The sequence below is a fragment of the Lynx canadensis genome, chromosome B3 (genome assembly GCF_007474595.2).
Source record: "Lynx canadensis isolate LIC74 chromosome B3, mLynCan4.pri.v2, whole genome shotgun sequence".
NCBI lineage: Eukaryota > Metazoa > Chordata > Mammalia > Carnivora > Felidae > Lynx > Lynx canadensis.
The window spans coordinates 59,814,370-59,842,280 of NC_044308.2; the positions used below are offsets into that span (position 1 = coordinate 59,814,370).

A 27,911-nucleotide genomic window follows, 5' to 3' on the forward strand; every position below is an offset into this window, starting at 1 on the left:
TCAGTTGTTTCCCTAGTGCTGTTATTTCTTTTTCTTCATTTTTCCCATGGAATAATTTTTTTAAAAAATAAACTCTACCTCCAACGTGGGGCTCAAACTCATGACCCCAAGATCAAGATTTGTATGCTCTAATGACTGAGCCAGCCAGGCACCTGTCATTCTTCCTTTGATTGCTTGCTATGGCCAGTGCCACAGAACTTAATAACATAGGTTTTCTCTGTATTGCCATTTCTCTTTTACTATAATCAGAGTAGGGAGGCTGAGTCTTATCAACTCTGTAGAGAACCAATTAGGAAAGGACAATAAGAGAGGGGCACTTGGCTGGCTCAGTCAGTAGAGCATGTGACTCAATCTCGGGGTCGTGAGTTTGAGCCCCATATTGGGTGTAGAGATTGCTTAAAAATAAACTCTTTAAAAAAAAAAAGGCGGGGGGGGGCACCTGGGTGTCTCAGTGGGCTGGACATGTGGCTTTGGCTCAGGTAATGATCTCATGGTTTGTGAGTTCGAGCCCTTGGGCTCTGTGCTGTCAGCACAGAGCCCACTTCAGATTCTCTCTTTCACTCTCTCTCTTTCTCCCTCTCTCCCTCTCTCTATCTCAAAAATAAACATAAAAGTGCTCTCCCTCTCATGCTCTCCCTCTCTCTCAAAAATAAACATAAAATTTTTTTTTAAATTTTTAAAAAATGTTTATTTATTTTTGACAGAGAGATAGAGACAGAGCACGAGCAGAGAGAGGGAGACACAATCTCAAGCAGGCTCCAGGCTCTGAGCTGTCAGCACAGAGCCCGACGCGGGGCTCAAGCTCACAGACCGCAAGACCATGACCCGAGCCGAAGTCAGAGGCTTAACTGACTGAGCCACCCAGGTGCCCCCCAAAATTTTCTTTTTAAAAAAGGAAAGGGAAGATGAGATATGAACACTCAATTCTTCCATTATTCAATTCAAAATCTAAAATGAAATCTACTCCTATATACTCAAATAACTATCCAGAGAGATGCGTATCTCAAAGTTTTCACATATATTCTCTGATATCACAGTGCTTAAATAATAACAGATGTTATATGGAAATATTTTAGTTAGGACCTTAAATTTCTCCTACACCCACCGTGGGGCTCTTTCAGAAACAAAACTCTGGAACAACTGGAAGTCAGATTAAAGGCTGGATTGAAGCCCAAAGTACCTTAGAGTTCAAGAAATATCTGGTTGGCATAGCTCCATTATGGTCAAAATAAGAGAAGGGTAAGGCAGGAACATTTTAAAGAACCACCACCTTGATTCCATGGGAATTAATCATGAGAAGGGCAAAATCAGATCTCAGAAGCTAGCTTTATCTGTCACTAGGGTCATTCAAAGTAGATTAACCCTGACTACTGGATATTCACAAAAATCCATGGTATGTAGTATAGCCTGGGGTTTTGGGGAATACTTAAATGAAGGGAGTCTGATTAAAACAAGCACAACAAAATACAGAGAGCTGTTGCCACAAGCTACAAGGCTTAAAGGTTTTGGTGGCAATCTGTTTTCCCCTCTCCTCATCTTATTTAGATTAGTAACTCCAAAATTCCTCCTGATGAGAAATTTCTTTGATTTTCCTTAAGTTTTATGATCACTAATGGAAAGGAACTGGTGGAATGGGGAGTTTAGTTAGCAGCCATTTTCAAGTCCCTTCCAGTAAGCAGCTTAGAGGTAAGCTCTGTAAGATCTCAGAGTCTGCAGTCAGTTTAAGACATGTTTACTGAGCACCAACCACAAATATGGTGCTGGTGATGGAACCTATGGTAGCTGGCTGCTGTGCTTCAAAGGGAGCGGTGGACGGTTTACTAAGTGGGATATGGCCGGAAGATCCTGGTTGCAGCACATAGTCAAAAGTAGTTTATCTCACTGCAGCTTAAAAATGTAACACTCTGGGTTTCAGATGATTCCACTTCCTCCTCAGTTCAGACCTGGTGCTGTCAGAAGCAAAGATGTAGTTGATGGATTCATAAGACAGATCCCACACTTGAGACTGGGTCAAATTAAATGTTTCAGCAGCCAGCTGGTACTCTTGAGAAAGGTGTGTTGCAAAAACACCCTTATCATCAGTCTGCCAAAAAACAAAACAAAACAAAACCAAGAAGTTTTAAAATGAACAAGAAAATAATTTTTGAAAAAACTTTTGTTTACACTCTATTTTCCTAATATTTACCATGCTTCTTTTAAGAGCCTAAATAGGCCTATAAATGCGTTCATGCATATCTATAACGAAATAGGCTTATTTGTCCTTTTTAAAACAAAAACTAAAAACACCAGAGCAGTGGCTCTCAACCATGGCTGCATATTAAAAATCACCCAGGAAGCTTTTAAAATGTATCTGTGTACAGGACTCACCCCAGATCAAATAAAACAGAATCTCAAGGGATGGTATTGGGCATCAGTATTTTTTTATGTTCCCTTGGGTACTATCCAGGACCTTTTCCCATAGAGCCAAACCTGAGTTCCGTTGGCCCTCTGCAGCCCCTGCTGCCCTGATCCCCTCTTACTCTTCTACTTGGGTACTACCCTCAGGCATGCAAGGCATTCAGCTAGGGGTGAATGTCTGACCTAATGCACCTCTGGAACTAAAATGGAGCAAAGTACTTCAAACAAAATAACCTTACACAGATCACAGAAGGATGGGCAATGCTGTACCAGAATCCAAAATGATGCTGGTCATAAGACGGAACCGTCTGACTTTTGATGTTTGAGGTCAAACAGAGTTCTAGATGAAAGGAGGAAAAAGTCTCTTATTAAAAGCAGATTAGTAGACTCACTCATCAGTGTTCACCAAGCAGATACATGAGAAATCTTTCCAAAGTATGCTAATTTTCAGTAGTTCATGAGTTTACAAAATTGACCTTATGTGTGAAAATTCGTAGTTCAAATAGTGTAGTTGTGTGGAAATATATGCTGCAACTTACGGCAGCAACTGTACCAGGCAGGGAACTCCTACCCCTCCACAGCCATGTGGAAATGGAGTAGAAAGAGGAAAGTAAAAGGCAGTCAGTCACCTTGGAGAAAGCAGGGAAGTAGGATGAAGGAACTGTTCTTCTTTTTTTTTTTTTTTAAGTTTATTTATTTATTTTGAGAGAGAGAGAGAGAGTGCAACTAGGGGACAGGTAGAGAGAGAGGGACTAAGAGAGAGAATCCCAAGAAGGCTCTATGCTGTCAGCGCAGAGCCAGATGTGGGGCTCAAACTCACAAACTGTGAGCTCATGACGTGACCCGAAATCTTGGACACAACTGACTGAGCCACTCAGGCGCCCCTGATGAAGGAATTTTTGAAGTGTTGCTGCACTTCTTCCTCACCTTACAGTAGAGGCTAAGACAAAATGGTAGCACTGCTTGAGGGCTATAGCGTTAAAAAAGCCAAGAGCAGAAATGAACTTCAAGAAAATCCCTAAGCTTCTTTATTCAGACAACTGTCTATTCACTGTCAGCTGCAAGTAAGTCCATCTTAAGAATGACACCTAGAGGTGCCTGGGTGGCTCTGTTGGTTGAGCACCGACTTTAGCTCAGGTCATGATCTCACACTTTGTGGGTTCAAGCCCCAAATCAGGTTCTGTGCTATCAGCTCAGAGCCTGGAGGCTGCTTTGGATTCTGTGTCTCCCTATCTCTCTGCACCCCCGCTTGTGCTCTCTCTCTAAAATAAATAAACATTAAAAAAAAAAAAAAAAGAATGACTTCTATTATTAGCAAATTCCTGCCTTGACACACTGTACCCAGCTACCCCAGCCAGAGCAGAAATACTTCACTGACTTGACTGATGGTGACTGCTGAGTAGGGTAAGGCAGCCTCCCACTCAGTCCAAGGGATAGCCACTTGCTCCCTCACTCTGCTGGGTGCAGAGCTGGGCCACCACACTAAGATCACTATGCAAGTGGTTTCCATTTTCTCTACTTTTATGGATGTTTAAAAATGTCCTTATGGGGCGCCTGGGTGGCTCAGTTGATTAAGGGTCTGAGTTCAGCTCAGGTCATGATCTTACGGTTCATGGGTTCAAGCCCTGCTCTGGTCTCTGTGCTGACAGCTCTAAGCCTAGAGTCTGTTGCGGATTCTGTGTCTCCTCTCTCTGCCCCTCCCCTGCTCATGCTCTGTCTCTCTCTTGCTCTCTCAAAATAAATAAAGATTAAAAAAAAATTTTTAATGTCTTTAGTAAAAAAAAAAAAACTTATTAATTGCTGAAAACTCTATCAGTAATTAAAAAACACACACCCACACGTTTTTGCCAATTGATCAATTTGCAAATTTAGCAAGTTGATAAGTTAGTAAAATAGTTTTCAGCCAACTGCTTTTTTCCCCTCTAGAGAAAAGGCCTTTCCTGGCCATCCAATTGAAAGTGGTTATCTCATCACTATTATATCATACTGTTTAACTTTCTTCAAAGAACTTAACACTGACATTTTCTTGTGTAACTGTTTACTGCCTCTCTTACCTATGCTAGAATATAAGTTCCTTGAGAAAGAAATCTTGCCTGTATTGTTTACTGCTCTCTTCCCAGAAATTTGAACAGTGACTAGAAAAGAGTAGGCACTTCATAAATACTTGTTGTTAAATAAAAGCAACTCCAGGGATACAGATGTAGACAAACAAGTATGTAATAGTCAACACACATATAAAAATAGGACTTGGAATCATCCATAATTCTTAATTTTTATTTATTTTTTATTTTTTTTAATGTTTATTTATTTTTGAGACAGAGAGAGACAGAGCATGAACGGGGGAGGGTCAGAGAGAGAGGGAGACACAGAATCCGAAGCAGGCTCCAGGCTCTGAGCTGTCAGCACAGAGCCTGACGCGGGGCTCGAACTCACAGACCATGAGATCATGACCTGAGCCGAAGTCAGATGCATAACCGACTGAGCCACCCAGGCACCCCTTTAATTCTTAATTTTTAAATAAATGTCACATATTTTCATAACACATATTAATTTGGTTAAAGTCGTTTAAAAATACTAGATGACCCTTATTCCTTCAATATAATACTGAGTTTCCGGAACTAGGGAATGTAGCAGTGAACAAGACAAAGGCCCTGCTTTCATGGAGCTTATATTCTAATGGAAGGTAGTAAAACTTTCTGTTATTTAAATGAGGCTCAGGAAGCACATGCACCATGCAACTTTTTATTTCTAAATGACACTTACATATTTAGAACAGTACTCCTCTACATTTGGGTTGCATGCAACCTGGTGGCTGGGGACAAAGGCACAGAGTGTTGTCTGGAGGACTTAAAGCCCCAAGCCTTACCCAGTGGTATCTGGTGTTGCCTCACAAAATCTACCAGTTCCAGCGATCCACCCTCAGAGGAGTTGAGAAATGTCCCATGCCCAATTCTGTCGGGAAGTAGATCCAGAAGTAATTGTGTTTCTTCTTTTTGGTTTGGAATCTCAAAAAGAGAGAGAGAGAGAGAGAGAGAGAGAGAGAGAGAGAGAGAATGAATAACCTTTCCAGTGTTTCTCCAAAGTACTTTTTTTTCTACAGCCAGCTACTCTGTCCCTCAAAGAAGATAATGCTGACACTCTGGAAAGCTGAACTACTTATACCTTCCCAGCTCTCTTCTTTGCCTTTATCTTTCATTTCCCAATATTCTTCTAGATTCACTTCAATGACAATAATATAGTTAACAGCAAAGGTAATAATAACAACAAACACAGCCCTGCTCTGCGCCTTTTCACATAAATTCTCCTTTAAACCTCACAAGAATCTTACAAAGTATTAAGATGAAGAAATTAAAGTTCAGAGAAAGTAATAGGATCAATGTGGGAGCAGAAATGAAATGGGAAAGCGGACCCTCCATTTTTTATTTTTTTCCTTCTACATTATACTTCTCTATACTTGGATTTTCTTCAGATACACCTAACTTTTGCAGTTAAAACATAAAGCTTGGTTTTTTTTTGTTTTTTTTTGTCTTTTTTTTGGTCTAAGGTCATGGAGCTCTGACTTCAGGGCTCAGATGTGCATGTTTTATTTTGACAAAGCTAGACATTCCCCAACTACCATGAAAAGGTCTAGCTGTGCTCTTTATCTGCTGGATAGCCTAAAATACAAATGACCATAACATGTTGAAATGTTTTATTTTTTTATTAAAAAAATTTTTTTTGAAATGAAATGTTTTATGGATCAAACAAGAAAAGCAATAGAGACTAAGGTAAAGAGAAGGTTCTGATGCAGTTGCCCAAAACCAGAGATAACCAGTCACAGTAAAACATGTTGGCTGTTCCATTATACTGACCTATAGCTAAAAATCAGACATCAGTTAGGTCAGCTAGAGGCTAACCTATGAGTGAGAGAGGTTTTTGATCAGACTGTGGAAACACAGATCCTAGATTTTAAGTTCTTCCACTAGATTACTGACCCTTTGCTTGTAGAAATGAAAAACATCAGTATTGACAAGAAGCTCTAATTTTTGCCTCAAATCATGATGCTATCAACCTTTATATATTACTGCATCTAATACAATAAACTTGTGAGATAAGTAGCTTAAGTATTATTTCCTGCACTTAAGACAATAAACCCCAAACTCATCAAGTTGTATACAATAATTATGTACAGCTTTTGTATGCAAAAAGAAAGAAAGAAAGAAAGAAAGAAAGAAAGAAAGAAAGAAAGAAAGAAAGAAAGAAGAAGGAAGGAAGGAAGGAAGGAAGGAAGGAAGGAAGGAAGGAAGGAAGGAAGGAAGGAAGGAAGGAAAAAAAATTGGTAGAAGTGCTGAAGTACAAAGTAAATCCATCTGTAAAATGGGGGAAAGTGTAGTAGACACCCTTCTTTGCCTCACAGGGATGTGCTTACAAAAGTGACTGTTCTCCCACCATTATCTGTACATTGTCTGTCATTGTGCTCATGTTGCCAAGGAGCTGAGGCCCAATGAAGGGCACCTGATCTTCTGATAAGCCTTATAAAATAATGATGAGTTACTTCCTTTCTTACTAGTGTATGTCATACATTCAGGTCCCTTATCCTACAAAGACAAGTGAGATGAACTGGTACTTTTCTCAGTGTCAGCTGGCCAATGACAAGCCTGATGATGAAAATTTATGCATTTTCTCTAGTAAGATGTCATTAAGCTGCTTTAATAACACAGCTGTAGTGCAAGTCAACAGCCACCCCCAGGAACCACAAAGACATAAAAACAGTAACATGAGGGACTAAAGAAAGTCATGCCTTTACCATTATAATTTACATTTTAAAACATTTCTACGTTCCTCCTCTAAAAAAATGTTTTTCCAAGGCAGGTTTACTTTTAGCCATTTACAAATGATTATTATTTTCATTGTAATCTACCTTCTCAGCCTAATTTTACAATATTATTTACCTCTGAAAGATGCAATGCCAACTTCAGACCTGCTTTTTTAGCTTCTAAAAGAGGTTCCAAGAAGTCTTTTGCTTGTCCTACCTTGAAGATAAAAGTTAAAACAAAGATGCATTAACATTTTAGGCAAACTAAAGAATTGGGTACTCTGTCTCAGTAAACAAAGGAATAAAAATAATGGCAAGAAAAAGTGGCAGATTGATTCATTTGAAAATTTCATTTATAAAGCACCTATAATGTGCTAGACACCTTAGGGAATACAAAGCTGGCAAAGACACAATCCCTGCCCTCAAGAATGTTAAGTCTCGTGAACCCGAGGTCAGTCAGCCAAGCTAGGTATGGAGGTCACCAAATTTTATTTCTGAAAGGAAATCTAGATATCTAGCACTAAGGAGGAGAACTCACCTGATTCAGAAACCTGAATGATTAGAGCAAAGAAAGCTTCTACCAAATAGATGAATGAGACAAGAGCAGAATAATCCAGGTTTAGACAAAGCCATAAGAACCAGTTTCCTGGGACTCCCTAAATTCAATGGTTTTTAGTTAGAGGCAATTCTGCCACCACAGGGGACATTTGGCAATATCTAGAAACATTTCTGGTTGTCACAACTAGGAAGGTGCTTCTGGTATCTAGTGGATAGAGAGACCAGGGATGCTACTAAACACCTTGCAATGCACAGACATCCTCCCAGGACAAAGAATTATTTGGCCCAGAATGTCAATAGTGCCACAGGCTAGACACTGTTCTTGAATCTGACATTCAAGAAGCTGTAGACCAGCCTCTCTCAACGGGGGTTCTATGAGATAATTAAGCCCTAGTCGTAATGAAGTATTAATTAAGCATTAAACATGCATTGTATAATGAAGTATTAATTAAGCATTAAACATGCATTGTATGTAATAAATTAACTTCTCTCCTATGCATATAGAAAGATACTGGGTAGCATCTTTAGAAGAATGGAGAAAATAATCATATTGCCATGCTAATCATTTTCTTTTTTCTGTTTTAGAGGCCTAATTCTTTCCCAGAGTCCTCGTTGAGAACAATTGCTACAGACATTATGGTCATCCAGGGCAGAATAGGTCTTCATCCACACTGAGAGTCTGCTGGACCTCTGGAAAATGCAGGATGCTCCAAGCTAATCCTTACCCCACAAACTGATTCTACCTTCCAGAAATAAAATGTATTTAGGAAGAGTAGCTTACAGTAGGGTCTCCACTGAGGTCAAGGCCAAGAACTGTATCCTCAGTAGAGAGACAGAACTCTTCAGCAAGTTTAACAGTCTCCTTGGCCACTGAAGGGCCACCTCTTCTGTCGATTGCTATCAAATACCTTTAATATAAGAAAAAAAGTTGAAAACAAATATGGTACAGATAAGAACGACAACTCTGAGTATAGCCAGGGAGGTATAGCAGGCTACATGTTAAAGTTAGTTACTAGGAAAGGTATAGCCTGACTGACAGGACAGCTTACTTTGCCAGAAGGCAAGAGACATAAATTCCTAAATAGCACCAAACACCTAGTTAGTATTCATATTTCTAAATGTCTCATGTTTTTGTTGTTGCTGTTGTTCATGTATTTGTTTTTTAGTTTTTTTGATTCAGAATTCAACAAAAGTCCAAGTATTATGTTGGTCAATGTATCCCAAGACTCTTTTAATCTAGAGGCACTCCCTTCACGCCCCACCTTACCCCTTCTCCATACCCCCCACACCACCTCTTTTTTTGAATTTATTTGTTGAAGAAACCAGGTGCTTTGTCCTATAAAGCTTCCCACAATATGTATTTTGATGAATGAATTCCTGTGTTGCTAACCTGTTCTCCTGTCTCTTATATTTCCTATAAATTGAAAATTAAATCTAGTCTACAGGCTTGATCAGATTCAATTTTTTGGCAAGAGTATTTCATAGGTGGTGGCATGTTCCTTCATCAGGAGGCTTAGATCCATTATTTCATTAAGTGTTACAAAAATAGTAATATTCTAATTCTAACACATATTCAAAAGCTGATACAAATGCATTCTTCGTATGTTAGCTGGCATCTAACACCCAAAGAACCCCTGTTAATATTGCATAATTTTCCTCCAGCATTTATTGATTTATCAATTTTTTACACACATACAAAAATAAATTCCTCCAGCATTTATTTATTTACAAAATTTGGGCCAACTATATATAAAATGCAGTCTTTTTTTTTTTTAACTTAACGATATCTCCTGCCATTAAATAATGTTGGAAAACAACATAAATCATATGAACATAACAAAATATAACTGTCTTCTGATTGCTGAATGTTTAAGGATTTTTTCCACTTTTTGTTATAAATAACACTATAATAAAGAATCTTACATATAAATCAATTTATTTCCTTAGGAAAACATCTCTAGAAGTGGGATACTGGGTCAGAGGGAAAGATTTTTATACATCTGAATACATATTGCTCTTTAAAGAAGTTTTATTTATTACATATGCTCACTAGCAGTGTGTAAGTTCACAATTGGTTATTACCCTTTTTGGGGAGGGCCTACTGAAATGGCATTGTAATATTTCTTTTTAAAACTGTCTGATTAGTGAGATTAAACAGTTCCCTATACATTTACTGGCCAGTTGTAAGTCTTCTTTTCTGAATTCTCTTGTCTTTTACCTGCTTTTTTTGGAGGGGAGGGGATGGTGTTAGCCTAGTTAAGGTTAATTTGGAGAGATTTTGTAGCCAGAAACTATACAGGTAGCTTTCTTCCTTCAAGATTTATTGAGCCCTGATTATGTTACCTCTGTTCTAAGTACTGGAGGGGTAGTGGAGAATCAAAAGAAAAGATTCCTAGCTTCATGAATTTACACTCTAGTGGGTATATATGTACAAATAAAACAAGACAGTGCTTGCTTCAGCAGCACATATACAAATAAAACAAGATAATTTCTGATCCTGTTAAGAAGAATGCCAGAAAGGAAATAAATGGGGTTACTAGAGGATTTGGGGGGGCACTTTAGATAATGTGGTCAAGGAAGACCCCTCTGAGCAAGTGACAACCAAAAGGAGAAGTGAATAATGAAAAGCTAGCCACGCAAGGATATGGCAGAAGTGTGTTCTAGTACAAAGGTGTTGAGGTGGGATAGTCTTGGCCTATCTGAGGAACAGACAGCAAACCAGCATGTAATAACCAGTGGTCCTGATAAGGCTGTTGAAGAGAGGCAACCGGATCACATGGGACCTTATTGGCCACAATAAGAATTCTGATTTTAGTGGAGGCAATAGGAAGCCATACTTCTCTAGAGCAACAGTACTCAGAATTTTACTGCCACATGAATAAATTAGAGTTGCATTCTCAACTTTGAGCAATAGAGTTCTTGACTCTTTTTTTCTAAGGTAAAATCAGTTACCGTTTGATATATAAAAATCTGTTACACTCATGATCAAAATAACAACATTTTCACATTCTAGTTTTTAAAACAGTGACCACTAAGGTACAGGGCTGCTTACCTAACATCAATGTCTATGTTTTCTTGTTTGGACTGTTTAATACCCTCAAGTACAGATTCCACATAAGTCTTTTTAGTCATTCCTGGAGAGGACATAAAGAAAATATTTGTAAAGAGATCATCAACTATTTCATCCTTCAACATTAGCATCCCTCTAAGAATAATTACATTTTTACTTTATGTTGTGACAGGGTATGATTAAAGATGAGTTAAAACATGGCCCTTACAGGTACTTTTTTTTGTAAATACTAATTATGCTTTTTAAATGTTTATTTATTTTGAGAGAGAGAGAGAGAGCCAGAGTAGGGGAGGGGGAGAGAGGGAAACAGAGAACCCCAAGCAGCCTCTGCACTGCCAGTGTGGAGCCTGATGCAGGGCTCAAACCCACACACCGTGAGATCATGACCCGAGCGGAAACCAGGAGCTGGACGCTTAACCAACTGAGCCGCCCAGGCGACGACCCTTAATAAAAATTTTTTAAATGAAGTACTAAAAAAACTGAAATGAAAAAAAAAAAAAAGACATACAAAATAAAGCCCTTTAAAAATTTTCTTAGAGGGGCGCCTGGGTGGCGCAGTCGGTTAAGCGTCCGACTTCAGCCAGGTCACGATCTCACGGTCCGTGGGTTCGAGCCCCGCGTCGGGCTCTGGGCTGATGGCTCAGAGCCTGGAGCCTGTTTCCGATTCTGTGTCTCCCTCTCTCTCTGCCCCTCCCCCGTTCATGCTCTGTCTCGCTCTGTCCCAAAAATAAATAAAAAACGTTGAAAAAAAAATTAAAAAAAAAATTTTCTTAGAATAAAAATAAATGTTAAAATAAAATAAAGAAAAATTTTCTTAGATTCAACAGACATAAAACTACTCTCACAGAGGCACCTGGCTGGCTTAGTGGGTAGAGCATGAGACTCTTGATCTAAGGGTCATGAGTTCAAGCCCCATGTTGGGCATGGAGCTACTTAAAAAAAAAATTTAAACAGGGGCACCTGGGTGGCTCAGTCGGTTAAGCATCCACCTCTTGGTTTCAGCTCAGGTCATGATCTCACAGTTTCGTGGGTGTGAGTCCAGCATCAAGCTCAGCACTGTTGGTGTGGAGCCTGCTTGGGGTTCTCTCTCTCTCTCTGCCCCTCCCCTACTTTCTCTCTCTCAAAAATTAAAAAAAAATTTTTTTTAAATAAACAAACAACTACTCTCACAAATTGCTATGAAAATTTGAAGTGCTGTTCTACAAACACAAGAATAAGCCCTTTCTAAAGGCCTGTCCTTAAAATAACAAAACCATTTTTCTCTATTAGCAGAATGTTTTCCTGCCGGTCCAGAAAAAAATCCCCTCTTGGGCTCTCACCTCAATCCTGGTCAGGCTCGATGTTTCCAGTCTAGGCACTAGAGCAGTTCTTCCAGTTTTGGGTGCAAAAGCCCTCCTCTTCCGAGGGGCTCTGAAATAACACTCTCCAGAACAACTTCCTCTACAATACTCTCATACCCCAATCATAAAATGCTTATTTTTGATGAAAAATCTCTACTAAATTTTTTTAAGTTAATTTATTGTTGAGAGGGGCAGAGAGAGAGGGACAGACAGAGTCCCAAGTAGGCTCCATGCTGTCAGTGCAGAGCCCACTGCAGGGCTCAATGAGGGGCTCGTTCTTACAACCCTGAGATCTGAGATGATGGCCTGGGGAAATATCAAGAGTCAGACGCCCAACTGGCTGAGCCACACAGACACCCCGGAAAATCTCTAATAAAGCACAGAAAATTATAAAGAAAAAAAGTAAGAGTTAACCTGTAATCCCACTGCTCAGAGATAACCACTGTCTGTTTTTCTAAGTATACATACATGTTTTTTTTGAATAGATGAGATGCTACTAGGTATATGTGTATCCAGTTCAGTTGTTTAACACTATTCTGAGCTTAGCCCCAAGTCTTTAAAGTATCCTTGCAAATATTTTTAATGGTTGTCTAATATTCCATTAACCCTTATTTACCCATTCCCCACTATTGTATTTTAGGCTAACATCCCGTTTTGAATCTCCATTCAAAGAGCAAACTAGCTCTGATAAGTGGCAGGTTTCTTCTCTCCTTCCCTTCCACTATCCTCAACAGCATAACTTGGAACTGATCCTGCAATTTAAAAATGCAAGGTAAGAATTTTCTGCTTGTCGCACCTCAATATTTACATTATGTAGTTTTAAAATGTTTACCCTCTGAGTGATCGGGCTACACATGTCAGGGCACAAGATGACCTGACAGGGCCTTTTCAGGTCACACACAACATATTACGAGGGACCCACTGACACTACATAATATCTCTCAATGTTGTCCTTATGAAAAGAGGGTCCCAGGGAATTCAGACCACACCACATTCAGATCCACTCATCTCCATGAAAAGAGGTTTTACCACCTTATTGCTGCTGGCTCCTGGCCTATCAGTGTCCGAGAAGTGACTGAAAAATCTTCATTTCTGGGACCGTCATAAAACATGAGTCTGCATCGACTCAAGTGGCACTGTCTCAAGTGCCCTTGATGCAAGGACTGAGAATTAGCCTCTCTTTAAAACAATGTAACTATAAGGAGCAAGTATCCTTTTCTCAGAGTGAGAAAAACAAATAAGAACAAACAAATTTTTTGCAGGTTTTCTTATTTCCCTTAAACAGATAATCCCTGATCTAATTTTAACTTAATACCTCACTCATTAATAATGTACATCATAAGATTTGGACTGTTAACTCCTTAACAGTGTAAAAGTAAATGCTTCATATTCCCAAACTTACAAACACTTAAATCATCAAAGCATGCAGGAAAAAAAAAAGTACATTTGCCAAGAAGTAATTAAATTCTACCTGTAGCATCTTCTCTTCGGGGTGTGCTCCTTAGTTCCAGGTACTTGACACCATCATTTGCAAATTCTTTAATGACATCTTTTGTGACCTGATAATTAAGGCAATGGACACAATATTGATAATGTTAGTGTAAGGGTCCCAATAAAAACGTTGGTGTAATGTCCCAACACATGCTACAGCTTTATCACATGCATTAAACTTGATTTGCAAAAAATGTTGGAAGTCTCTCATGCAGTCAAGATGACCTGCTTTGTCATACCCTTGCGGGAGACTGACCGAACTGTAACACTTCCAACAGCTCCCCTCACAGCACTCATTCTCACATTAAATCCAAATATACATATCGTGTACACCTTTCTGCTCTTTTCTCTTTAGCATTTCTCCATTTCCTAGTGTTCACAACAGCAGTTGATAAAACAGAGAAATGAGGCAAAACTAAAACTACCTATGAGAGCATAGTACTAGGGAGGTACATATGTAAATAAATGGCAGGGCACCTGGGTGGCTCAGTCAGTTGAGCATCCAACTTTGGCTCAGGTCATGATCTTGTGGTTCATGAGTTAGAGGTCTGTGTCAGGCTCTGTGCTGACAGCTCAGAGCCGGAGCCTACTTCAGATTCTGTGTCTCCCTCTCTCTCTCTTCCCCTTCCCTGTTTGCGCTCTCTTTCTCTCTCTCAAAAATAAACATTAAAAAAAAGAAAGAAGTGGCTAAAACAATTAGGTATTACTGACTCACCATTTAAAGCCATGGCTTAATGTTCTTATTCAAGTTATTTAGGAATAAGTTGTACTTTTCAAGAATTTCTTCAGGCAGGGTTAAATTTGCCCCATAAGTACTAAGAAAAATTCCTCTTTGGCAAAGAAAATGGGTGATAAATATGAGTAAAATGGTATCCACGTTAGCACAAATTTCAACAATCCAAAAATGGTTAAATGACCAGGGCAAATGATATCAAAAGGATAAACTCATTTTTTCCTTCTCTGCCATCAATCCTAAAAATACCAAATCTAGAAGAAAAAAGGACCAGGCTGGAAATGCTGTGACAACCAGCTCTAGTTAGTCCTTGCAGTTGGTACCCTAATCTTAACCCGCTTCAACTACAAGCACATAGGCATGCAAGGGCAGTGTCCTGGCAAAGGAATAAAGGTTGGCTGATTATGTAGACAGCGCCTAACAAGGTGGCACTACTTTGGTAGATTCACTGTGATCCAAGGTCTGGGCTTCATCTGGTTTTGCGCGTGTGTATTTAAAGCCAAAAAGGAATTTATTGTAATATAAATATACAAAGCTCAGATTCAGCATGTCTGGAAAATCAGCCTCAAAAGCATGCAAAATCATGTGACACTTCTAGACCAAGCAAGATGCCATTGTTTCTTCCACCACTAAGCATGACCCTGTAGCTTCTGTATGATCACCACAGGTACTGGACCCCATGACACTGCTGCCCCCAAAACTCCATGTTGCTGCCAATGCCACTACCAGAATGTGGGCCTCATCTACACGGACCAAGGAGCTTGCATCTTGTCAGTGGCTCCAGAACCGAACAGACCCACAGAGGCCAACACACTCTATCCCAGCTCACATGTAGCTAATGCAGAAGCCTACTTGCTAATGTATGCATTGACAATGAGGGTGGAAGTGAGGGTATGAAGTGGTGGTCCTCACTGACTGACGAGACCACATCTACTATCCAAGTACTCTTTCTTGGTTTCTTGAGGTACCTGTGAAACTAACTAAAACAGAAGGACACTGACAAGCACGGAATGAGAGCAATGAAATGATTTATCTAGGCCACGTTGAGGCCTGTGGAATCATCCCTACTCATGTTCAATAGTACTTCCCTGGAGTCCACAACTGTGTCTGCCAGATTCAGGCCTTTCTGCTCCATGCAGCAACAGGTACTGAGGACAACTCTTTTTCAAGCTCCTTCTTCAGATACGACACAACGCAGTTAAGTTTCTGCTTACTCTAAGGATGGTGTAAGACTGCATCTCTTGAATGAGAAAGAATATGGGTTCTAGGTGTGCCGGGGAGGCTTAGTCGGTTAAGCATCTGACTTTAGCTCAGGTCCTGATCTCAGTTTGTGAGTTTGGGCCCCACGTTGGGCTCTGTACTGACAGTGCGGAGCCTGGAGCCCGCTTGGAGTTCTCTGTCTCCCTCTCTCTCTGCCCCTCTCCCACTGACGCTCTCTCTCTCTCTCTCTCAAAAATAAATAAACATTAAAACATTAAAAAAAAAAAAAAAAAGAACATAGGCTCTGGAACCAGACAGTCAATTCCTCCACTTATTCTGTGAGTGACCTTGAACAAGTTACCTTTAACCTACTTAAGCCTCAGGGTTTTTTTTTGTTTGTTTGTTTGTTTTCCACCTGCAAAAAGGGAACAGTAAAAATACCTACCTCAGAAAGTAGTCTTGGACGTAGTGTCTGGCACATCAATCACGTTCCAATCCTTTTTCTCTTTGAGATTACACTCAGGTTACCTTGCCTGGACTGTTAAGTGATCCCACACACTTGATCCCACATTTACAAACAATCTCTCCACATACTCCCGTACAGCGTTCATTTATTATATGTAAATGTTACTAATTTCACTCTCGGCGTCCTCCTTCAGAACCACCTAAAGTTATTCATTCTAGTACCACTAAGTCAAACCATAGAATCTTAATTCCTCACCTTGCTTTTTTTTCCATTTCAAGTTTTATTTAAATTCTAGTTAGCATACAGTGCAATATTGGTTTCAGGAGAATTCAGTGATTTATCACTTACATACAACACCCAGTGCTCATCATAACAAGTGCACTCCTTAGTACCCATTCCCCACCTAACCCACCCCCCACCTCCCTCCCTTCATCAATACTCAGCTTGTTCTCTATTTGTAAAAGTTAAGGTTAGTTTCCCTCTCTCTTTTTTTCCTTTTTCCCTCCATATGTTCACCTGTTTTGTTTCTTAATTTGCACACATGAATGAAATCATATGGTATTTGTTTTTCTCTGACTTATTTCGCTTAGCATAATATTCTCTACCTCTATCCACATTGTTGCAAATGGCAAGATTTCATTTTTTTTTTTTGATGTCTGTGAAATATTCCATTGTGTATATATACCATATCTTCTTTAATCCATTCATCAGTCGATGGACATTTGGGCTCTTTCTATAGTTTGGCTATTGTTGATAAAGTTGCCAAAAACACTGGGGTGCATGTACCCCTTCAAATCTGTATTTTTGTATCCTTTGGCCTTATCTCATTTTAAGAAAGCTTTTTAACAACTTTGAAAGGAATTAAATAATGAGCATGGGATTATTATAGCCAGAATATTAAGCTCTTCAAATCCAAAATTTCATGAGTTTTGCTCTGTTACAATCAACAACAGAAAGTGAAACATTCCCAGCAGTATTCAATGCTATTGAGTGGCTGATCAGACAATGCTCCTTTGGGTTCCTATAAATCCCTGTGTATATCTCTAACACACAGCTTACCTCATTATATTGGATTTATCTACTTATGGGTCTGTCTCTCCAACCTAAATATAAATTCCTCACGGGCAGGAACCATGTCCATCTATCTTCATACCCCCCAGTCTTTCGCAGAGTGCCTAGAACATTGCGGACACTCAATCAACTTCTGTTGAGCTAAACTTTTAGAGTTAACTCTCCTTCAAAAGATGATTACTTATAATTATCATGAGGAGCAGTCTCAGCCAAGGAAAATTCTTTCTTGACTAGTCAGAAGTTAGTTCTCCAAAAACACAGGTTATACTTCTTAATCTGCAATTTTTTTTCTAATGGTTAATAACACTGGTAGGATTTACTTTTCTCCATTTACAAAGAGTACATTTTAAAATGCCATCCTGGGGGCGCCTGGGTGGCTCACTCGGTTGAGCAGCCGACTTCGACTCAGGTCATGATCTCGCCGTCCGTGAGTTCGAGCCCCGCGTTGGGCTCTGTGCTGACAGCTCAGAGCCTGGAGCCTGTTTCAGTTTCTGTGTCTCCCTCTCTCTGACCCTCCCCTGTTCATACTCTGTCTCTTCCTGTCTCAAAAATAAATAAAATTTATTTATTTTATTTTTATAAAAATTTTTTTATAAAAAATTTTTTTATAAAAATTTTTTATAAAAAATTTTTATTAAAAAAATTAAAAATAAATAAATAAATAAATAAAATAAAATGCCATCCTGGTCAGACAAGGATACAAAAGCCAGTCTTCTGTATCAGGCTCTAATATCACAGAGCTTCAGATAAGAGAACACAATGGTGTCCTCTAGTCCTTCATCCCCAGAGGGAAGGCACACTTTCCCTAGGGATTAATCAGTCATTCAATCTCTAAGTACTTCTTGAATTTTACTGTCTATACTGTGCACCTAGGCAGTTAAAAGTATCTCAAGCAATACAGATAAAGCCTTATGAAGAAAATGGCCAGATATGGTCAAATATTTCATATGGTAAGTAATATATGGAAAACAGGACAGGATCTTATCCTCCATTTTATCCGGTATGTAACAGAAAATGATGATCTTGGTTCTTTTATCTTTTTCAATGAATGTAGTCTTTTGATATTAGTTCTTGGCAAATGTCAGATGTTGGTTTTGAAAACAGTTGCCATAAAAAAGCAGAAAGCATTTCTCATTTGATTCTTGATCAAAGCAAAAGGTCATGTGTAACACCAGAAGTGCACAAATTACTTAATAGTTTTTAAACCACTCTAAAAATTGCTTCATTTCTCACCATTAGAATATCTTCAGGGCTAGTAGTAAGCTGATGAATAATTTGAAACATCTGGAAACATCTGTAACATGAAAAGTTTTAACATATTCTAGTCATCAAAAACTTGTCACTCAAGACAAACCCATTACGTTGAATTAATATATTTTAGGCTAATACTAATTATACATCTATAAAGAATTACAGACTAAGTTTTTCAAAAATTATACTGATCTGGAAGGATAATCAAATGACTAAAAATAAAACATTATTTTTAAGCGGGCAACAGTAGCTTCCCTTCACCACACCTCCTACCCTCTGCTGATAACAGCAAACAGGGAGACAAGTCAATAAGCCTATATTTTTAAGTGTAAAGAATATTCCAGGGGCACCTGAGTGGCTCAGTCAATTAAGTGTCTGACTATTGATTTCGGCTCAGGTTATGATCTCATGGTTCATGAGACTGAGCCCCCCATCATGTGGAGCCTGCTTGGGATTCTCTGTCTCTCTCTCTCTGTCTCTGCTCCTCCCCCGCTCTCTCTCTCTCAAAATAAATAAGCTTTAAAAAAAGAAAGAAAGAATATTTCAATATAGTACAACTTTACAAACAACCTATCACTAAAAATACTGTCAACAGCCTGACAGCTGGAAAAAAATGCTGTATGTCAAGTTATATCCTCCATACCAAATGATTACACATTTCTAAACTACAAAAATCTGGATTCTTACATACTATTTACAATCTCAAAACAATAAAAGAGAAAAAAAAGAAGTATGTCCACAACCTCCTCAAACTCACTCTTCTAAAGTTCTTTTCTTTCCCTTGTCAATCATAGTCATCTGATCGTGGATTTTAAGATCTGGCTTCTTGGCTATCAATTTCTTCATGGTATTAGAACTAATGGATCCATTCAAGTGGGCATGAAGTTCCTAAAAACAAGAGAATACAATCAGTAAAAACTTCTCAAGTATCAACTAGATTCATAGCATCATACCAGGTACTTGATGTTTGTATTCTGTACCAGGTAAACTACCTACCAGATGTAGCTACATGACTCTTATAGTTTACAAAGTTTAAATTCTACCTATAAAATTTACTTCTCTTTGTGAAAACAACAACAACAACAACAACAACACAGATGTCCGTATAATTAGTAACCACTCCAGAATTCTGTGGCTGAATTCTCACCACTTTAGGTAATTCTGAATAAAAAGCTGTCTTCCATGGTTGCTGGTGTTCTTCTGCTTCCATCATGACGTAGTAGAAAAAGATCTTTCTCCAAATACTCTCGTTCTTGTTATAAACAGTACCATGTACTTTTGTCAGTAAGTTCTGTGGTCTTGAATTCCTTCAGATTGTTTTATGTCCATACATTTTGATAAGATAAACTGTATATGTAGCTCTGGGCTCAGCTTCACCTATGTAAACAAATGTGAACATTTTCAGGTGTTGACATAAAAGCAAAGAAACAGAATTTTGCCACTTTATTCCTTACAAGATGAAAACCCCGGGGCGCGTGGGTGGCTCAGTCAGTTAAGTGTCCAACTTCAGCTCAGGTCATGATCTTGCAGTTGGTGGGTCTGAGCTCCACATCAGGCTCTGTGCTGACAGCTCAGAGCCTGGAGCCTGCTTCAAATTCTGTCTCTCTCTCTCTCTCTCTCTCTCTCTCTGCCCCTCCCTTGCTTGTGCTCTGCCTCTCTCTCTCTCAAAAATGAAATAAACATTAAAAAAAATTTTTTTTAAAAATTAAAACCCCTTTAATGCTAATTTAAGCAAACTAACAATCTGAACTAGAAATAAGAAAATGCCTCAAACTGGTAGAGGTGAATTAAAATCTGAAATTTACTAAGGTGGGGTGCCTGGGTGGCTCAGTCGGTTAGGCGTCAGACTCTTGATTTTGGTTTGGGTCATGGTCTCACAGTTCATGGGTTTGGGCTCCACGCTGATGGTGCAGAGCCTGCCTGGGATTCTCTCTCCTTCTCTCTGCCCTTCTCCTGCTTGCTCTCTCTCTCAAAATAAAAAAATAAAAAAATAAAGGAATTTAGTAAGGTATTGAGTATTCCTTACCTATTAGAACTTCCTATGAAACTACTTCTAAAAGTAGAAATTTACAAAGCCTATTTTGGGTAAAAGTTTATGTTTTTGAGCTGCTTAAAAAATATAAAGGAAGAGGGGCACCTGGGTGGCTCAGTTGGTTAAGCATCCAACTCTTGGTTTCAGCTCAGGTCATGAGCTCATGGTTTCCTGAGTCTGAGCCCTGCATTGGGCTCTGTGCTGACAGTGAGGAGCCTACTTGGGATATTCTCATTCATTCTCTCTCTCTCCCCCCCTCCTCTTTCTCTCTCTCTCTCTCCTTGCCACTCCCTCACTCATGCTGTCTCTCTCTCAAAAATAACATAACATAACATAAAATAAAAGGAAGAGCAGAGGAACTGGAGTCACATGTACCTAGATTAATTCTTATAGTTCTGCCATCTAGTAGCTGTATGGCCTTCATTACTTAGTTTCAGTTTTCTTATTTGTAAAAATGGGATACAAATGCAGAGTAGCTCTAAGGATTAATAAAGTAATCTACTTTCCCTCTACTACTGTCCCATATAATCCATTGACTACCTTTAAATCAGCACTTTGTCACATTGTATCTCAATCACTGACTTACTTGTCTTTCTTTCTCACCAGATTATGAACTTCAGAAGAAACAGGACTATAGCTTATTTTACCTCCCTAGCACCTAGGACAATGCTTACTTAGCACACTGTAGATGATAAATAAATCTTCATTTCCCTTCACCTCTGAAGGTGGCTTATAAATTAAAATTTCAAATGAAATTTAGTGATTTTCAGAATAGACACCCTGACCCTCTGGGTTCTCACATCTTAATGATGATGATATTGATAAGAAGAATAGTTTCCATTCAGACCCTACCAGGTAAGTAGCAAGTGCTTTTACTATTACTTTTAATTTTCCCAATAACCTTGCAAAATAAATTTGCCACATTACAAATCAAGTTGATACTGAGAGGCATTAAATAAGTTACCACAATATTAAAATGGTCAATAAACAATAGCCAAAGTATGGAAAGAGCCCAAATGTCCATCGACTGATGGACAAAGAAGATGTGGTGTGTGTGTGTGTGTGTGTGTGTGTGTGTGTGTATATAGCCAAAATATGGAAAGAGCCCAAATGTCCATCGACTGATGGACAAAGAAGATGTGGTGTGTGTGTGTGTGTGTGTGTGTATATATATATATATATATATATATATATAGCCAAAATATGGAAAGAGCCCAAATGTCCATGGACAAAGAAGACACACACACACACAATGGAATATTACTTGGTGATCAAAAAGAATGAAATCTTGCCATTTACAACAACATGGATAGAACTACAGTGTATTATGCTAAGTGAAATAAGTCAGAGGAAGACAAATACCACATTATTTCACTCCTGAGTGGAATTTAAGATACAAAACAGATGAACATAAGGGAAGGGAAGCAAAAATAATATAAAAACAGAGAGGGAGATAAACCATACATATACCTGGGTGGAAAGGATACATAGAAGTCTTAAGAAAGTGGGTTGGAAATGGCAAACGTCAAGGGAGACAATTTCACTTTTATTTACCATACACAGTTTTGTTCAATTTGAAGGTTTCACAACAAGCATGTAATACTTGATTGCTTTCTAAAATAATTTTAATAAATGAAAAATTTGAATAACAAATTAGATAATTTACTTACTAATAATTTAAAAAATTAAATAGTTAATAAATTATTTTTAAGTAATTATAAAATAATTAAATAATTTTTAAAACTTGCAAAACAATTTTATTATTATGAATTGTGAGAGGGAAGAACTTTTATGTTTAGACAACAGAACAACAACCTAAAAAAGCACTTAGGACATTTTTCACAGCGGGCTGATAATCTGACAGGTAGCTAGCCTTTCATATACATTTTTAATCCTCTAGGATTGATTTTATTGACTGGTCAATCCTCTAGGATTGGCTCTAGGACCCTGATTTTATTTTGTGTTACATTCAAGCCACCCTCCAGATTGAGCTTTAACTCATTGTAAATTTACTGACCCACTGGCTACAATGTTAACCTGAGGAAATTTGAAAGCCACCAAAAAGCACCATCTTTACACATTTAAAATATTGTTGTTTTCAGGTGGCTGGCTGGCTCAGTCTGAGAAGCATGAAACTCTTGATTTTGGGGTTGTGAATTTAAGCCCCACATTGGGGATAGGGATTACTAAAAAAAATAAACTTAAAAAAATAAAATAAAAAACTTGTTTCACTGATCCATGCCTAAGATACTGCCATCAACAATACCATGCCCTGTCACATTCTACCTTTCTGGACTAGGTGTGGCATGGGCCAGAAGAAGCTGGGATGGGAGTGAGTAGCCAAAAGGCAACACATTGAGTTAAGATCTTTCTACATTTGTATTACATTTCATCAAGTTACCAAGATCAGAACCAAGTCTCCTGTCTCCCAGAGAATATTTTTCACAGCAAAAAAATAAAAAAAAAAAAAAAGGGAAGTCATAATAATAAAGACATTTGTTACTATTTATTAAGTACTTATCATGAGCCAAACACTGTGCTAAGTTTCTTAGGTGGCTATTTTACTTAATCCTCACAACAATCCGTGAGATATTATCATCCTCATTTTACATGAGAATAAACAGATTAAAAAATAATAACCGGAAAACAATTGTAAGGTACACAAATCACAAATTTGGCTGCATTCTCTTTCTTCCTGAATCACTTTTCTTGATCTGTTCTTTATCAAAAAAGTACTATTTCTAACATATCACATATATTTTACTAACTTATCATAACAATATACTTCTACAGTACTGTATACATATTTTAAAGTACCACAATTCTTTCTTTTTTTTTTTCTCTTTGGCCCTCAATCAAATCTGAGACAACTCAGAAAGCAGCACTTACTCTTATTTTATTTTTATTTTATTATTTTTTTTAACGTTTATTTATTTTTGAGACAGGGAGAGACAGAGCATGAACAGGGGAGGGTCAGAGAGAGGGAGACACTGAATCTGAAACAGGCTCCAGGCTCTGAGCTGTCAGCACAGAGCCGGACGCGGGGCTCGAACTCACGGACCTGAGTTCATGACCTGAACCTAAGTCAGCCGCTTAACCCACTGAGCGCCCCTACTCTTCTTATTTTAGAGATGAGGCTCCCACAGCCCAGCAAGCTCAGGGGAGCTCCCATTCCCATCAGAGGCAATTCCAAACACTTGAAGCCCCCCTCCCCCCACCCCGGGCCAATCCCCTCACACTGAACTAACAACCCAGCTGCCAGCTTTAGAGAGATAACAGAAGCCATCAGGTATGGATTCCCTCTAGCTCTCTCTGCCTTCACCTACACCTATACTTATCTATATCTGCGCACTTTCTTCTCTCATAAGTCAGAGATAAAGGATTCATTCTTCTGTCCTCAACATCAATTTGTGCCCTAAATCCCATTCCTTCCTAGCTATTTCAAGTCATTACTCCACCAGTTAATCTCACTTTTCTGTTCCTCCAACCTCTCTCTCCACTGGCTAATTTCCCTCAGGGAACCAACACGCAGGTACATTATTTGCTTCCACCTAAGAAACAGGCAAACAAAACTGTTCTTTCATCCCATATCCCTCTTTACTGCCTTGTCTTTCCTTTCATTCTAAGCTAAGGTCCTTGAAAGCATAATTTAGACTGGCTGCCTCCATTTTCTTATCTACCATTCACTGAAACATAAATTCTGCCCTTTCTGCTCCACAGAAATTGCTCTCCCTAAAGTCATTAGAAGCTCTTCAACACCAAATCGAAAGACACTTTTCAATGACCGAACCTTCATCCTGACTCAAACTTCTGAGTCCCAGTATCCAAATCCAAATCAGCTGCACTCTAAACTCTTGCTCTTAATCATTCTGCCACATTGCTTCAAGGTCACCATAGTGACAGTAATCCTGATTTCCTTCTCCCCTCAGTCCCTGCAGTCAGTCACCAAATCCCAATTAAGAAATTATAAATCTCCCAAATATCTCTGGAAGCAGTTTCCTACTGGTGATGACTTCCAAACACCCAACTTAGAAACTCGATGGTTTTTTTTTTTTTAATGTTTATTTATTTTTGAGAGAGCGAGGGTGAGCAGGGGAGGGGCAGAAAGAGAGGGAGACACAGAATCCGAAGCAGGCTCTAGGCTCCGCCTGAAGCGGGGCTGGAACCCATGAACCATAAGATCACGACCCGAGCCTAAGTCCGACACTCAACCGACTGGGCCACCCAGGCACTCCTTCCATGGTTATTTTAAACACCCAACAAGTCTCAGACCATTTCAGAGAGAATAATCACCTCTCTTCTGTGATTCCCTCTTCTGTGGATATATTCAACACCACCCTAGAATCAGAGGCTTTCAGAAGTGGAGGGGAATGTAATTTTATAACTGAGAACAGAGGGGCGCTTAGGTGGCTTAGTCGGTTGGGCGCCCTACTCGGCTCAAGTCATGATCACTGTCCACGGGTTCGAGCCCCGCATCAGGCTCTGTGCTGGCCGCTAAGAGCCTGACGCCTGTTTCAGACTGTGTGTCTCCCTCTCTCTGCCCCTCCCCTGCTCACCCTCTGCCTCTGTCTCTCTCAAAAGCAAATAAACATTAAAAAAAAAAAAAAACTTTATAACTGAGAAACAGAGGCTGAGTGGCTTACTTATTGTCAGCTTTGCACACAGCCGGGAATACAGGGGAATTAACAGTATATGTCTGTGGGGAAACATTTATTAGATGAATCACAACCTCTGTAAAAAATTTTTCATTTTGCTCCTGGCCTCACTGACTTGTTTTCAGATTTAAATGGGATCTGTTTTTAAACTACTAAAGCATTACATAAATTAGTAAGTACTAGTAGTTAGCATCTGAGAAACGACCCCTTCTCCTTGCCCCCCAAGGTCAGAGGTTCTAACCCTGCTGTGCCCCTACCAAATTACTCAATGCTGACCCTGCCAACCAAGGAGGTCTGGTTGTCAGTCCTCACAGACTCACCCCTTAAAGATTCTTGTCAACAGTTGAGACAGCTATGAAGACTTAGCTAAATTTCCCCCTCAGACGTAAAGGCTTGTAGAAAAGCGCTTTCCGGACACAGTTCACACGCCTACAATAAGCCATAGCGGTAAGCCTTCCCCAAAAATGCAAACGCAGAAAATCCGTAAAAAAATCAGACAGTCGAATTTTAGCACAAGCGACACCCTCCTCAATTCTGATTGGTGCGGTGCGTTCTTCACGGAAGTGACGCGCACACACGCGGAAGGGGAGTCACGGAAAAGCTCTCCCCGGACAGAGTCCCCGCAGTGGGTATTAACAGAACGAAAGAGCAGCTCACCACCGTGACGGAGCGCTGCTCCTCACCCTCTTCTTGGCCATGGGCCCGCGGAGCCGCGAGCGTCGGGCGGGGGCAGTACAGAGCACTAACGACAGCAGCGCCCTCAGCAAGAGTTCCCTGGCCACGCACGGGTACGTGCACGACCCCTTTGCAGCGCTGCTCGTTCCAGGGACCGCACGCCGCGCGCCGCTCATCCACCGCGGCTACTACGTCCGCGCACGCGCCGTGGGGCACTGCGTGCGCGCCTTCCTGGAACGGACGTGCGCGGCCCCCGGCGCGCCTCGGGCACAGATAGTGTCGTTGGGAGCTGGCTCAGATTCTCTGTATTTTCGCCTGAAAAGTGAGGGCCGCCTGGCCGAGGCTGCAGTCTGGGAGGTAGACTTTCCGGACGTGGCCCGGCGCAAAGCGGAAAGGATTCGAGATACGCCGGAACTGTGCGCGTTAACTGGGCCTTTCCAGAACGGGGACCCCGCGTCAGCACTGTGCTTTGAGAGTTTGGACTACCGCCTCCTGGGCCTGGACCTGCGACAGCTCCCGCGATTGGATCAGGCCCTGGCCGCCGCGGGCCTCCACGCAGCCGCGCCCACTCTGCTCCTAGCAGAGGCAGTGCTGACCTACCTCGACCCGGACGAGGCCGCGGCCCTCATCGCTTGGGCAGCCCAGCGTTTTCCTGATGCCCTTTTCGTGATCTACGAGCAGATGAGACCGCACGATGCGTTTGGCCAGTTCATGCAGCAGCATTTTCGGCAGCTTAATTCTCCCCTTCATGGCCTGGACCGCTTTCCCGACGTGCAGGCCCAGCAGCATCGCTTCCTTCAGGCTGGCTGGACTGCCTGCAGTGCCATGGACATGAATAAATTCTATCGCTGCTGTCTCCCCCCAGAAGAATGCCAGCGAGTGGAAAATCTTGAACCTTTTGATGAGTTTGAGGAGTGGCATCTGAAGTGCGCCCACTATTTCATTTTGGCCGCTTCTAGAGGAGATGCTCTCACCCAAACTCTGGTGTTTCCACCCTCAGAGGCGTTTCCTCGAGTAGATCCTGATTCTCCATCAGGAGTCTTGCCTGCCAGTGTAGTCACCAGTGACAACCAGGGCCCAAACCTTAGGAGATATGGGCACGCTTCTGTCCTTTTGAGCCCAAGCATTATTCTTAGTGCGGGAGGATTTGGAGAACAAGAGGGGCGGCATTGCCGAGTGAGCAAGTTTCACTTGCTGTCAAGACATTGTGACTTTGAATGGAAAGGCAACCAAATACGCAGTTGTGGGACTGGAGCCCAGTGGGATGGGCGCCTTTATCACACCATGACAAGACTTTCGGATACTCAGGTTCTGGTTCTGGGAGGGAGACTGTCCCCAGTAACTCCAGCCTTGGGGATTCTACAACTTGGTGTCTGTAAGAGTGAGGATAATAGCACTGGGGACCTAAATGTAACAGTAACAAAGGCTGGCCCAGAAGATTCCACGTTGTCATGTTGGCGGCATTCAACAACAGAAGTGTCCTGTAAGAATCAGAAGTATTTGTTTGTGTATGGGGGTCGAAGTGTGGTGGAACCTGTTCTAAGTGACTGGCATTTCCTACATATGGGGACAATGGCCTGGATCAGTATCCCAGTGAAGGGGGAAGCACCTGAAGGTCGGCACTCACATAGTGCCTGCAGCTGGCAAGGGGGAGCCCTTATTGCTGGAGGTCTGGGTGCTTCTGAGGAGCCACTGAGCTCTGTACTCTTTTTAAAACCAATTTCTTGTGGATTCCTGTGGGAATCAATAGTCATCCAGCCCCCCATTACTCCAAGGTATTCACACACAGCTCATGTGCTCAACGGGAAGCTTCTACTGGTTGGTGGGGTTTGGATTCATTCCTCCTCCATTCCTGGGGTGACTGTAATTGATTTGACTACAGGGTTGAGCTCTGAGTATCAAATTGACACAACATGTGTGCCATGGCCATTAATGTTACACAATCATACCAGCATCCTGCTTCCTGAAGAGCAACAGCTCCTGCTCCTTGGAGGTGGTGGGAACTGCTTTTCTTTTGGCACCTACTTCAACCCCCATGCAGTGACATTAGACCTTTCTTCCTTAAGTGCTGGACAGTAGGACTGGACTTTTGGAATATTCAAGAATCACTGAAGTACACAATAAAGGTTTCCACAAATAGAATTTGACTGTGGCTATACATACTACAACTCTTTCCT

The 27,911-nt window shown here is 40.4% G+C and overlaps 2 protein-coding genes across 3 annotated transcripts; one reads left to right on the plus strand and one right to left on the minus strand.

The window, feature by feature from the left end:
* Nucleotides 1-1,003: 1,003 nt before the first annotated feature.
* ADAL (adenosine deaminase like) lies at nucleotides 1,004-25,915 on the minus strand. 2 transcript variants are annotated; one of them, XM_030318369.2, is made up of 11 exons: nucleotides 25,717-25,915; nucleotides 19,520-19,749; nucleotides 19,130-19,260; nucleotides 18,355-18,415; nucleotides 13,632-13,719; nucleotides 10,803-10,884; nucleotides 8,532-8,658; nucleotides 7,329-7,409; nucleotides 5,264-5,402; nucleotides 2,637-2,737; nucleotides 1,004-2,083 (listed from the first exon to the last, which is right to left on the minus strand). In XM_030318369.2, exons 2-11 carry the CDS (start codon nucleotides 19,583-19,585, stop codon nucleotides 1,889-1,891), a joined length of 1,071 nt encoding a protein of 356 aa, XP_030174229.1. In that variant the 5' UTR covers nucleotides 19,586-19,749; nucleotides 25,717-25,915; the 3' UTR covers nucleotides 1,004-1,888. The 2 variants fall into 2 exon arrangements, with proteins under 2 accessions (XP_030174229.1, XP_030174228.1); XM_030318368.2 differs by lacking the exon at nucleotides 25,717-25,915 and adding an exon at nucleotides 25,380-25,602.
* LCMT2 (leucine carboxyl methyltransferase 2) lies at nucleotides 25,740-27,876 on the plus strand. Its single transcript, XM_030318367.1, has one exon. It carries the CDS (start codon nucleotides 25,756-25,758, stop codon nucleotides 27,811-27,813), a length of 2,058 nt encoding a protein of 685 aa, XP_030174227.1. The 5' UTR covers nucleotides 25,740-25,755; the 3' UTR covers nucleotides 27,814-27,876.
* The last annotated feature ends 35 nt before the right edge of the window (nucleotides 27,877-27,911 follow it).

What these genes read in the sequence shown, in the direction of transcription:
- ADAL (XM_030318369.2), bottom strand. Translation starts at nt 19,585, where the DNA reads ATGATGGAAGCAGAAGAACACCAGCAACCATGGAAGACAGCTTTTTAT. An exon ending in ATTCAGAATTACCTAAAGTG is followed by an intron (nt 19,261 to 19,519) that starts GTGAGAATTCAG and finishes TCTTGTTTTTAG; the next exon opens with GAACTTCATGCCCACTTGAA. An exon ending in ACCTCAGTGGAGACCCTACT is followed by an intron (nt 7,410 to 8,531) that starts GTAAGCTACTCT and finishes TTTATCTTCAAG; the next exon opens with GTAGGACAAGCAAAAGACTT.
- LCMT2 (XM_030318367.1), top strand. Translation starts at nt 25,756, where the DNA reads ATGGGCCCGCGGAGCCGCGAGCGTCGGGCGGGGGCAGTACAGAGCACT.